Genomic DNA, 13286 nt, shown 5'->3' with positions numbered 1-13286 from the left:
GACCGTGGCTGTGGGCAGCTACATTGGACCTTGATGCCAGGGCCCTAGCAACCATTTAGAGAGGCCAACCAGCCCTAGCAATGGCCCCCCCATGCAAACCTCTCGGACAAGCTTTAACATCAAGTGCATGAATTAATCCCCCCCAACACGAATCCAGGGGTGCTGGCTTATTGGACTTTGTGTTTCTCCAGGCAAGGGATCGAGGGGATTCCAGGCTTCAGCCCTTTGCAACCTTCTCACAATACATTAACCCTTGGAAGGTTACTTGCAATACAAGCCAGCCGCAATTCTGCACCTGTCTGTGGGTTGAGAGGTTGAAGCACTCATGGTTTGACCACCATGAACAAGAGCAATGGGGTTTGGTTGGCACAGATGGGTCATCAGATCCACCGTGGGGTGAGACATGGATGGACATGAGTGCTCTGGCACTCCCCTGCCCTTCCAGGCACACAGATCCCCTCCATCTCCCATTCTGCAAAGCCAGCAGGACAAATGGACATGCACACAGCCCTTATCGAGGCTTCTGCTAAACCTTCTTCATCCTACAAGATGTATGCATGGCCCAGAGTTATAAGACATACAACAGAGGTATGAGGAGTCAGCTGCTCTCCCAGGCAAGAATCCTTGGACTACATGTGAGATGCATAAGGGGCTAGGCTGCCCAACTGACAGAGTCTTATGCCAGTTGCTCAGGCAGGAACAAGGAGTTACCCCCAAGAGGTGAGCTACCCCAGCAAGCCCTAGGCAGCACCAGCAGCTTGGACCCTAAGCACCACCCAGGTGCTTCACTCACAGTTTTTCTTCATGCCTTCACTCCACTACAGTGGTACCCAAGCACTTCAACAGAGTGACACCAGATTTTCTCCCTCCACTTACCTTTCCATCCCAGGCAACAAAAATGAAAGAAAAGGCAACAAAAAAAGGGAGGAGAAAAGAAAAGGATTGGCTTTTCTCTGTAGGCATAAAATAAGCACACATACTTGCAAGTTACTGCAGCAAAGTAAACTTTGCTTTGCCAGTTTGTTAATCAGTTTGGTTCTCCTGGCCCAAGGACAGGTCAGCCAAAGCAGCTCTCAGGTGGGAGCTGCAGTCCCTGGAATCAGGAGCAGCTCTTTGGCAATTTACACAGGCAATGTGGTAATTGCTACAATGAAGCATTTAACCATCTGGCACCAGGGGAAAATTTACTGTGCTGTACACTGGGCACACAGACAAAACACCCATGTGTTCTGGCATGGGTATTATACTTAAGGTGAAAAAAGATGCAGAGCACAATTAGTATTTCCCCTTTATCAAGCAGATTAAGGTGTCTCTGGACAGCTGTCACCATACCAGAGTAGCTCTATGTGCCTGCAGCATACACAGCCATGCTGAGCCATGCTGGGAAGGAAATTCTGCCACCACAACTCCTCCAGTCCTGGGATAACAACTTAGTGCCCACAAATTGTCTACTCTTGGTTATCCCAAATACTCCCTTCCCTCAAACCTTATAACTGAACAGCCTCCCCTTTCTTGGGAGGAAAACCCACAGCCAATCCTTATAATAATAACCCATAATCCTTATAATAACCCACAGCCAATCCTTATAATAATAACCCATAAAGGATCAAGACAACCCAGGAACAGGCAACAGAATAGCAGCAGCTACACCAGCACATCACCAGTGGTTTCTAACAACTTAGAGGGACAGAAGATACCTTCTCCATGAGGGACAGAATGAGACGGCATAGGTATCTTGGATCTTTTTCACCAGCACCAGCCAAACACAGCAAGAAACCTACACACCTTCCAAATACCAGGTAGGCTGATCATCAGTACTTTAGAGGCCCTGCCTTTGTTACAGGCTGTGAAGGTTTTAGGCAGGAAGTGTCTGTGAAGACCAATCAAGACCAAACATGGAAGGGCCACACCATCTTCCCACCCTGCCATGGCCCTCCAGCAGTAGCAAGTAGCTGTTTCGCTCCCAGGTCTTCAGGCAAGCCAGGTAGTTACCTGTGCAGATGGCTGGAGCTTTCTTTGTCTTTGTACTGAACAGCCTGGGCCAGATAGTGCCCATGTTCAGTCTCAGTGCTGGGTGGCACCAACAGAAACAACCAGTGGAGCTCTGTGAGGCAGAATCACAAATACAACAGTGCAAGTTTTCTGGAAAGACCAGTCTAGAGCAAGAGCTATCAATTTCAGTACTTTAACCACAAACCATATGGGCCAATGTGGCACCAACAAACACAGAGGTAGGCCTCCACTGTCAAGGAATCTCATAATATTCCTAATTTTTCATACTTCCTGTTAAGCATCTAGACAAACTGAATAATATTGGCAGTAATCCAGTACCAGCCCACAAGGAACACAGCCAGAGCAAATCCAGCAGCCTATTTCATCCTTAGCACAGGAAAGCTGTGTTAGCACTAGGCTCCAGACTCCTTGGTGATAGAACAAGATGTTTAAACAAAGTCCATGTGCCTGGTAAATGTATCCAACTGGTAAGTCCAACAATGAAAGGCATTTTGTTCAGATACTATAGAGAATCCTTTGATTTATCCTAATCAATTTCTAAGTTCTTCAAGACTTTTTAAAATTACTTTCAAAATCAGATATTTATTCAGGATTTCCACATTTCACTCTTTCCATTCCATGCAAGAAATTTAGCCATGAGCGTAGTTCTCCTGATATCTCCAGAAGACAGCAGCCTGGAAAAAAAGTGAAGGGAAGAAACAGGCTGGTTTCTTTAAGTTATTGTTCTTCTTTTTAAAAACACTTCAAGTTCTAGTCTTTCTCAATCACTAATATGAAAACAGAATAAAATCAGTCATGGCAGAGCCCAGATGGTTACTTTCCGGATAACCCATGGGATGTTGTTTCACCAAGTTAAAATTATATACAGCCTCCCAGGCCATTGAAACTATTTGTATGGCCATAAAAGCTCAAGATCTCCCTGAGATCTTTCTGATAGTCAGAGTCCTAAAGAAGTCAGCATCTACCTTCCTGGAACCTGCCCATTTGCTGAAGATCTTGCCAAGCTGTCACCAGTACACAAGAACTACATTCCAAAAGCTGGGATGAAACAACATTTTTCTCCCTACCCTCAATTTCTGGTGACCCCAATTCACTAGAACTGATGTATTATATAACTGTGCAAACTCTAGGAAACTGCTGTATTTTGAACATCTGTTGAAAACAGATGTGCAAAACTGAGGACAATTCATTTGCTCTGGAATCCCCATCTGTGAACTGTGATCATCCATCAAAGAGGAGAATCTATTGCACATAAGCAGATGACTATTCAGAAACCAAACAGAGCTCTAAACCAAAATTTCAGCCCCAATAACTATTTGGAACAACAGGTGGGAAGCATATACTTTAAAAAAAAAAAACATATAAAGAACCCTGTTCAGTTCCAAACATTGGCATATTTGGTTTGAGTATCAAACAGGGAAAGGAAAACAAATATATTTAAAAATAATTATCCCAAGTGCAGCATTTGCACAATTTCAGTCACCCAATTAGGAGAGCACACCAAAACCAAAGGGAAGAGCTGAGCTGCTGTCTCTTCCAGGTGCTTTGCAATAGCAGCTGAGGCATTTGAGGGGATGCAGCAACTTATGCTAAGAAGGGAAAGGCTTGACCGAATAACATCTGTATTGTACATAGGGAAAAACACAGATCCTTGTTGAAGTTATTCTTCTATCCTACCCCAAAGCTGCCCCTGCATTTAGACCTGGCTACTAATTCCTGCAGGGAGGTGTGGGATTGGCTTGGGGAATTTTGAGGGAGCACCTCCAAGAGAAATGGCTCAGAGATGCTGTTTCAAGTGATTTTCAGGGCAAATGCCCCTCTCTGATTCCTCAGTGCAGCTGAAGGGACTCGAGGCAGTAGGGGGGAAAGACACCAACGACGGTCTGAGATTGTGTAGAGGGGAGAGACAGAAGAGGGAGTTTTGCCTTCTTTTCTTCTGCTTTCTCTGAATTGGCCCACACACGTTTTAAATGGTCCAATAAAAAGATACAATTTCTTTACCTTTCCAGCTCTGGGACCCTGTGAGTTTTTGTTGTTCGGGTTCCCGTAAGGTTAAGTTCAGAGGATAAACTGACACACTGGGCTATGGGAAAAAGCCAGTTTCTTCAAATAAAGCCACAACGGTGCAAAAGAGACCCTGCTGGGGCTTTTATTTGGGAAAACAAACAGAAATGGCACCAAGCCCTTCTGCTTTACGAACCAATTTAACTATAAAACCAATGTTCTCCCTCTCGGGGGTGAGGAGGGGAGAGAGACAGGACATGACAATAGTCCAAAACCTTGAAGGGAAAAAAAAAAGATAGGACAAAAAAGGTTGTCTATCCCCTTTTCTTTCTTGTCCATGGCTCCTTTTCTTACCACACGTGTGTTCTTGTAAAAACGATTAGATTGCAATTTGTATAACATGGTGACCCCCAAATTCAGACATTTAACCCCTTTTCTCTGCAAAGAATGTCAAGAATGTCTTCTCTGTCTTTCTTTCCAACGGGAGGAGTAGGGGGGAATTCTCAAACTGTGATTTCTTGGAGGAAGAGAAAAAGAGGGAGGCGAGGAAAAGAAGCAGGGAATTCTCAAAGCCTCTCGCCTTTCGCCCCACTTGTGTGGGAACAGGCGGCTGTATTGCTCCCTTTCTGGACAGAGCTCTGCAGGTCTCCTTTAGTGGGGAGACAAAAAAATGGAGAGTACAAATCAAAACAAAGCCATCTGTTTAAATGAGCTACCACTAGCCAGTGACAGAGGGGGTTCCTCATTCACTCCTTCCCATTCTTCTCTCTTGCCTCTGTTGATTCTCTCTCAACCCAGGGAAAAATAAAGATTACTTTTGCTTTGGCTCAGAGGGATGAAACTGATTGATGTGCTTGGAGTGTCCAGCCCCCACCCATGCTCTCTGATTGTTCAGGGCCTTGTAAACTTGTCATAAATATGCCTGAACAAGGGTTCAAAGGCCACAGCATGCCCTGAACATGCACATATCCAAAAGGCAGGAGTTTGGCCTCATGGTCCTTTCTAGTGAGACAGGGCCAAGACTGCCATGGGGAAGAAAGTATCTAGGATAAACACCTGTATGTTTCTCCTCTTACAATGATTTTACATTTAGGCTAAGATGGACCAAAGCCCTCTTAAACAAAAAGAAGGCAGAAGATGCCCAGCTTACGTGAGAAGAGTTCAGAAACACAGTGTTACAAAAACCAAAACTCAACCAAAAATCAGTAAAGAACAGCGAGGCCTCAGTTTTGAGAAAACATACATACCATGGGAATACATTGCACAGACAAGACTGAAGCTATCCATTATAGACAGAAGACAGAGTTCTGAACACAACAAAGTCTTCTAAAAGGGACAATCATCCAAGAAATCACCACTTAAGAGGCTCCCTGCAGCAGCAAGCTTTCTCCAGAATGAGGTCAAGCTGGCCATAGGCCTGGTGTCCCGCTTCCAACAACACTCAAGATCTCAAGGTCTGGATTGGTCATTGTGATTTAAAACTGTGTTCAGCCAAGACAGAGATGCTGAGAAAAAAATGTAAGTTTGAAAGGAATAGGGAGCCCCTTTCCCACAAAACCTGGAGGAGTTTCCTTGGCAAAAAAAGATGCCTGCCATATGAATCTATAGAAAAGCAGGACCAGAAAGAGTAATCCACATCTACTGCATTTATTCTTCTGCTCCCCAAATCCTGTGAAACTGCTATCAGTGACATGATATTTACTATTGCTTGTCTCTCCTCCTAGACATATGCACCCACTTCTCTGTGACTGGATAAATTCAGTTTAAATGCCTGGGTGAAACAGACTCCCCACACTTCTTGGAGTCAGTTACCTTCCCTTTTGATCTAGCAACTCCAGTCCTGAATATATGTGCTTCCTCCACCCAACAGCTCCTTTGGTGATTAAATTAGAAGGTCTCAAACTTGTATAAACCTTGGAATTCAAAGCTGTGGAGAGAAGGCTCTTCAATAGAAATTATTTAAGAGCAGAACACTAAGAAGCCTTGAGCCAAGCTTCTACTTGAAAAATTTTAATTCAAAACATTCAGCAAGACTATAACCAAGAACTAGAACTGAAGATTCTCATTTCACTCATCTACTTCCACACAATTAAAAAACTGGAGCACAGTAGGAGACAAAGTCAAGAAGGACTGTATTTAAACAGGAAATCATCAGTAGTGATCAGCTGACCAGGATGTTCATTGCTATATGCTTTAACTCTCAAATTACACTTGCTGTTTAAGACCAGTACAGGAAGAACAAATTTTAACTCCATGGGCTCTGAAAAGCCACCAAAATGGATGCAGATCAACATCAGCCAGAAGTTGAAAAGACAGTAACTCAGTTCTTGCCCCCTCCATGGCCCAGACAGATGTAACCTAGCTAGGAACCCACACACATTAGAGATAGAGTAGCAGCACATCAGCAAACTTAAGCCAGCTGTTTAGGATGGTAACACACCAGCTCTTGGAAAGAAAGAGCACTGTGCAATAGCACTATAGACAGAACAGATTACTAACCTGCTCAGCAGCTGCCTGGCAACCTGAGACTCCTCCCCAGCCCTCTGCTGAGAGCACCATCCATACACCTGAATCTCCCTTCTCCTCCACTCCCAAGTCACTCTCATGAATCCTCTACCTCCCGCCTCCCCAAAACCTGCAGACATCAAAGGCACCTGCCTTGAACACCTGAAGAGCAGGGGGGCCTGACAGTCAAGAAATGCAACACTGTAACTTCCCCTTCCATGCACTCTCTATTTTTTTTTTTTTATCCATCCCTTTGAAAAAGGTGGCAGAGATAAATGGAGAACAAAGGAACAAGAAAAAGCTACAGCTCTGGCCCACACCCTGCCTATTACTTAAGGGGGAAGGAACTCTTCCGAAAGAGGAGGAAAAAAATGTTCTCCGACACAATGGCTCAAAAGGCCAGGCAGCAAACCGGGCCACTTTGTACTGCTAACAAGGGAAACCTAATTACAGGAAGAGGGCAAAGAGGGACAGATAAAAGGGATACAAAATTTCAACATCTGTTGCCATAAAGGATAAGAAGTGGGGAAACGCAAAGTGTCAGTTTGGTGTCAGTGACGGCATAAAGCTACTTTCAAAGGGCTCAGAAGAGGGAGAAAAACCGAACAAGAAATTAGAGGGCTCTTAAAAAAAAACCAACAAAAAAACCCCAGAAAACAAACAAACAAAATCCCCACTCTGCCAAAAACACCTTCAAAAGGGAGGAGGAGTTGGACGAAGACTGGATATTTAAAAGGTAGAGGATTTGGGTGGCTTGCAGGGCACAGGTAACTTTGGTTCAGTTTTCACAGCTCTCATGCCCTGCAGCATGTCATGTCACAGGAAAAAACAATAGGATCTGTGCATTCAAAGTGTTTATAGCATGAAGACTACCATGTGAGACATATCACTGGTCCATTTCAAATGTCAGGCTTCACAGAATAGCTTCAAGAGTTGCTGCAAAGAGACCTCTGGAGTATTCTATCTTATGGAGAAGCATCCTTGAGATGGGGCATTTGTCTCCTAATGACATGCAACACCACCCCAATAACATGGGAAGCAACAGTTCTCTGCAGGCAAATGACAAATGCTGGCCTTGGAGCTGTCAGTGCTGCATGACCCTCATCTTCCAAGGCGTTTAAACTCTGAAAGGCAATAGAAAGAAGAAAGAGGAGGAGCACCTGAATAAGGTTTCCTTCTCTCTTGCTTGCCATTAAGTGGCTGTTCTGTTGAGCCACACAGTCACACTGGCAAACAAGACAGGATAGTCTGAACAGAGAAAGGCAAAAGTGAGCAAAGGAACCTGACCTGCAAGAGGGGCAGCTGCCATCATATCCTTCACTAAAGTAAGGACAAAGGGACTTGGAAGAGGACAAGGATTCAGCAAGCCCTGATACTTGATGCAAGAACACAGGTTAGTATTGTGTGGCCCATAACTGCTCACCATTCTCCTTGCAGGCCTCTAATCACTGAACTTACAGCTGCCTTCCACATACACACCCTGATCCAGAGCGGGAATAAGTGCACAGCAACTTCCCCACATCTAAAAGCAATTAGATGGCACAATGTAGCATGTGTGGGGTGAGAGATGTCCTCCAGAAGTGCAGCTAGCCTGCTTCAAAAGCATAAGAAAAAAATCTAAATCCTCCTTCATTACAGGAGACAGGGCCAGGTGTAGCAGCAGCTGGAATTTCAGCCATCAGAGACAGTGTCTTGGCATTATGCAGTCATTCCCCTGCTTTAGACTCCCTTGACAATTGCTTGTTGCTGCCTGTTGTGGCTTTGATCCAACACCATCATCTCAGCAGAGTCAGAAATGAAAGACAGTTGTGGGAGTGGGATGCAGCAAGAGGCGTTTCCTTTCCCCACTAAAAATTTCCTCTGCACCAAAACCGACCAAACCCTTTTCAAAGCACAGGACATATTTACAGGTGAAGATATTATCCCCTTCCTCTTGGAGGGATGAGAATGGCTGCCCGAGGGTCAGAGAACAGCGAAGGTCATAAATACAAAACATACCATGACCAACAGTGACAAGCACCAGCCAAGGACTTATCTGGCCTGGAATTAAGATGATCAGTACACAAAAGGTTATTTAAGCTTTAAATCCTTTTGTAGCACGTTTCAGGTCTCAGCTGCTGGGTAAAAAGACCACCTACCCCAATGGAAGAGAATGGCACAAAAACTGTTGTACTGTTACTTACTCACCCCCCAACGCAAAGAAAACTCCCCTAACTGAACTAACTGATCCTGGACAGCACTAAACACCTCAGTGGTGCTAAGGATCCTTTGGTTTTCAAGAACACACCTTACACATCATTCTACCCTGCCTTATTTTTTTTGACAGAAGTTACCTGGATTCTGTTCTTAGCCATAATATCCTTGCCATATTCAGCCTCTGTGGGTCAGCCTCTGGGCCCTTTTGTGGCCACAAGAACAGGATAAGCAGCTAACTCAGAAGCCCCAGCTCTGTCTGCCAGATGTTATCAGGGCACATTGAGCACAGGAGGAGTTTTTAAGTTGTGGGTGGCTCTAAGATTTTAAATTTTCATGTCACACTCTCACTCCTGGAATCTGATCAGGGAGACAACATTCAAAAGTCTCAAAGGAACAGACAGCATTCCCTGCAAGATCACTTCTCACAATCACTGGAGCCTTTGAGGATGGATTCAAAGCTCTGCTGGGAACATGAATAGTTTATGGAGAGTCAAGACCTGGAAGGATAGCTCTGTACCCCCTTTCTATGAATGATGACATCAAACTTCACATGCTAGAGTCCCACATGTTGATGAGTCTACCAGCTCACACACAGGTCCCTGCAGAGGAAAAGACCCAGTGGCATGGTGCATTCCAGCTGTGACAGGTGAAGAGGGAAGAATAAGTTTGACACTCTAGCCATTTCAACAGAGGCCCAGCAGCCTAGGTTGCTGTGGCTTTTTTATTTGCCTGTCACTCAGGCTTTTACGTTATTGAAAGATCAAACTCCGCTGTGCTTGTTCATTACCTTAATCCTATTTTCTACACAGCTTTATTATCTCTTCAGGCTTCCTTGGGAAAGGCTGTCAGAAAGGCTGGGGCAGGGGGGAGAGGGTTGCCCATCTCCTCACCCCTGTCAGATGCCTCTATTCAAGAACAGCCAGAAGACTTGATGGGCACGGGTATCACAGCACAGCCTATGTCTTTCTGGGGTACTCCAAAGGCACCACTGGATGGGTCACTAAGAAACATGCACCATAACTAAATGCAATGGTGCTCTTTCCTGCTCCAGCTTGTCCTTTGTAGGATACATTGTTGCAAAGTATTTTTGTTACTTCAGAGAAAAAACAGCTGGTTTTAATTTGTTTTGATACAGTTGATTTAAACAATTTAAACTATTTAAATTACAGATTAGAAGGCAATTGGTCTCAGACCTACCCTGTGTCCACACCAGTCCTCCTCTACCTCCTTTCCCCAAGTACAGCTCTACTGAAATCCCTCAGGCTCCTTCTGCCATTGCTCACCTCAATCCTGACAGCACTCCTTTGGATAATCTGGGCTGTGCCACTCCTACCCAGAGCATCCTGGTCCTGGAAGGCAGGGCTGCCGTTCCAATAATCCTGTGAAATATTTGCTATCTGTCCATCACTACACTAAGACCCCCAGGCTGAGAGCTTCAAATTTGTCAGCAGTTGAGTCTCACATCAAGATTTGAGAACATTTCCCCAGTTGCTAAGGTCAGCACCTTCATGGAACAGGAACTACTCAAAGACCCCAAATCAGAGGCCACAGCAATTAACCTCCTCAGTGCTTATTAGGACAAAGAGAAGACAATGTGCCTAAGTCATTTCCACAGATAACCTGTTGCCACACCTCACCTCTTTGAGCTACTGGAATTGCCAGCCAGGACAAGGTGACTTCTCAGCACCACAGAGAAGTGGGTGAATGGGAGGATAAGGATCACCTTCCTCACCTCCTCTGGCTGAGGCATGAACAGAGACAGATGAAAAGGAGGGTAATGGGGATATTTTGATATTTTGTATACAGGTAATAGGAAGAAACCAGGATGGCTGTGCCATCAACTGGAAAAGCTGAGAAGAAAAGCCAAGTTAGTGAACCAGAACCACCCCCTACATATGCCTTTCCACACCAGTTTCCTTTGTCCCCCACTCCACAAGACATCTCATCTTCTATCACCCCTTGCCTACACTGACAAAAGGAATGATACTCATTTGCAGCATTTCCAATATTGTATTGTTATTCACTTTTCTTGTCAAGTCCCTCCCTGTAACCTGGAAGCTCACTCACCTCTCAAGGTCCCAGATTCTCAGAGGTGAGGTGTGTCCACAGCAGGCTGTCCCTGTCACAAATGAGCTGTTAAAAAAAAAAAAAAAAAGAAACAAATAAAAAACACTTACTAATCCTCATGTTCTGAAGAAACTGCATGAACAAGACAGAGAAAAACAGGTTACAAGACAGACTTTGAATTCTGGGTCAAAATGATTTTAGCATGTCCCACGACACTTCACAAGGAACAGGCAGCAACAAAGGGAGAGCTGCTGCAAGACTCTCACTAGCTGAGCTTCCCCAGATGCAGCAGGTCACAACTGCAGAGAATTGGCAGGACATAAAGATGTATTAGTAAATACAAAGCGAAAACCTAAACAGGAAGAGCTATAAACATTATCAAATTAGTCAGTACAGTACACAGTATGTTTCACACACAGTCAGTGCTATAAGCTGCAGAAAAACTCCATGGAAAATTTACTGTTATTTCCTACTTCACGTCTCACTTCGGTTTGTTGGCAGCTTCTGAGTACAATCATGAACTGGCTACAGCATCACAGACCTGAAGAATCATAGAATATAGGTCTCTGGTCCAGCCTGCTCAAAGAAGGGCCAATTTCAAAGCTGGATCAGGTTGCCCTCCCCAGTGCTCAGACACTCTGTTAGAGGCAGTACACTTCTCCTGCAGCAATATTTGGCTCAGTTTACACCCTCCAACAGAGTCCATTCCAAAGTCCTCTTGGCAATGCTATGCCCCTGCTGCACATGCTGGCACCACAGATCACCTGATAGCCACTGGCCTCATGCTAGTTCATAAGACATAATAAATTCTTAAAATCAAACATCAGGAGCATGGGTGCTGTGCTCTCCAAACCACACGGCTTGTTTTGTGCCAGCTTCCCATTCTCAGTCCAAATAAGAGGAAGCAGCTCATACAAGGACTTCTAAGTAAGTTACAAATGACCTCTCACAAAGCCATATTTATTACCAAGAATAAAATGCCAAAACTATGTTTAAGTCAATGCAACAAGGATAGCATCAATACAGGAAATGGAATTTACTTTAAATAAAAGCCATCTCTACACTTCGCCTGAAGAACTTTTGCAGTATGACACAGGGCTGGCAGCTGAAAGATGAAAGTAAAATAAGAAAACAATGTCATGATTGTAAAAATAGCAGTTAAAGCAGTTTTTAAACATTTCTTTGATCCTTGACAACATTCTTTCTTTGGAAGTCAAGGTGTCTGCAAGCTGCTACTGCACCAGGAATGAATTCTTGCAGCATCTTTGACTTCTGTGAGAAGCACTACTGCTGCTGTAAGAAAGCACTCAGCAGCCAAGTGGTAAACACAGGCTCAACTCAATCAAAGCCAGAGAAGGACCAGATGGAAGCAAGATTGAAACTCAGGACTCCTTCTACTCCTGTCTCTGTGGTTTAGCTGAGCAACTAGCTTCTCCAAACCATAAGGCCAAAGCAGCACTGACAAAACACTCTGCAAAAGAGGCAAAGCAGATAACATTAAACCATTTCAAAGAGCTACAAGAACATAGAAAGGGCTTCAGCTACCAAGGCTCTCTTCTGTGCTTACTCTATCCTTCCACCTAAATTCACATACCTGGAGGTGCCCACAAGTTCTGTGACCCTTAGCTGCCCTTTAGGTTAGAAAAGGCCTGCAGAACTAAAGCTATTTCAAAGTGTCTCCAACCACGATGTCATATGTGCAAAATTCCAGGTTCATTCACAGTGCACATGCAATCAGCCAAAGCACCTGCAGCACTGGACTGTCCCTACAGGTGCTGCAGTGTGCTCACATTACTTTTCCCCATGTAAATCCTTGACCAGAGTCTGAGAATCTATGGAAAATCCAATTCCTGCTGCTGTGCAGCAGCCACCAGGATCAATTAAGAAAGTGTGCAGCATTTCATCTTTGGAAACATGGTTTCTGCTCAATGCCTGCCTTCTCTCTACCATATTCCAGGACAGCAAGGACCATTTCCCTTTTTCCCAGTGTCACCCATCTCAGAGGAAAAAAAGCCAAAGACACCCACTTTGACAGCTTGTTGGTCAAGCCCCATGTCTGGAAAGCAGCACTTTGGACATGAGGTCCCTCTGCTACAAAGCTAGGTGTTGGGTTTTGTCCCCCCTCCCCAGTCATAATCCATTAATAACTACTAAAGTCAATTACTGTGGTTAGAAACATAATAGCAGTCAGGGAGTCAGTCAAGCAGGCAATTGGGTTTTTAAGATCTTTCTTTTGGGGGACAAACTGACTCTGTCCCAGCAGAGAACACCCTCACGTGGGAGACAGACCCCCTTTGTGCAGAAGGTATGCACAAGGCTTTGATGGTTGCCACAGGTCTAAATTACCAAGGAGGCACACCAACAGGGAGAAAAAAGTGGGAGGAACAGCTAGGTCTAATCCTCCCTCATGCTGACAGTTCTGGACTTCAGCTTTCTCTCCTTGGTCCTTACCCCTCACCCCTCAGACAAAAAAAAAAAAAAAAAAAAAAAAAAAAAAAAAA

At 44.5% G+C, this 13286-nt stretch overlaps 1 protein-coding gene across 2 annotated transcripts in view; it reads right to left on the bottom strand.

Annotated features, from left to right (window-relative positions):
* Window positions 1-13286, bottom strand: part of FBXW4 (F-box and WD repeat domain containing 4) — a 60416-nt gene that overhangs the window by 3000 nt on the left and 44130 nt on the right. The window contains exon 6 of one of the 2 annotated variants that reach the window (XM_015632959.2): window positions 10786-10851. The exons of the other annotated variant lie outside the window; for it this stretch is intronic. Coding sequence (XP_015488445.1) covers window positions 10786-10851 — 66 coding nt within the window. The remainder of the gene's footprint in view (window positions 1-10785; window positions 10852-13286) is intronic. 2 annotated transcript variants of the gene reach the window in all.

The sequence above is a fragment of the Parus major genome, chromosome 6, assembly GCF_001522545.3.
Source record: "Parus major isolate Abel chromosome 6, Parus_major1.1, whole genome shotgun sequence".
Taxonomy (NCBI): domain Eukaryota; kingdom Metazoa; phylum Chordata; class Aves; order Passeriformes; family Paridae; genus Parus; species Parus major.
Note: the sequence above shows the minus strand (reverse complement) of the source record. Positions and strands in the feature narration are given on the sequence as shown.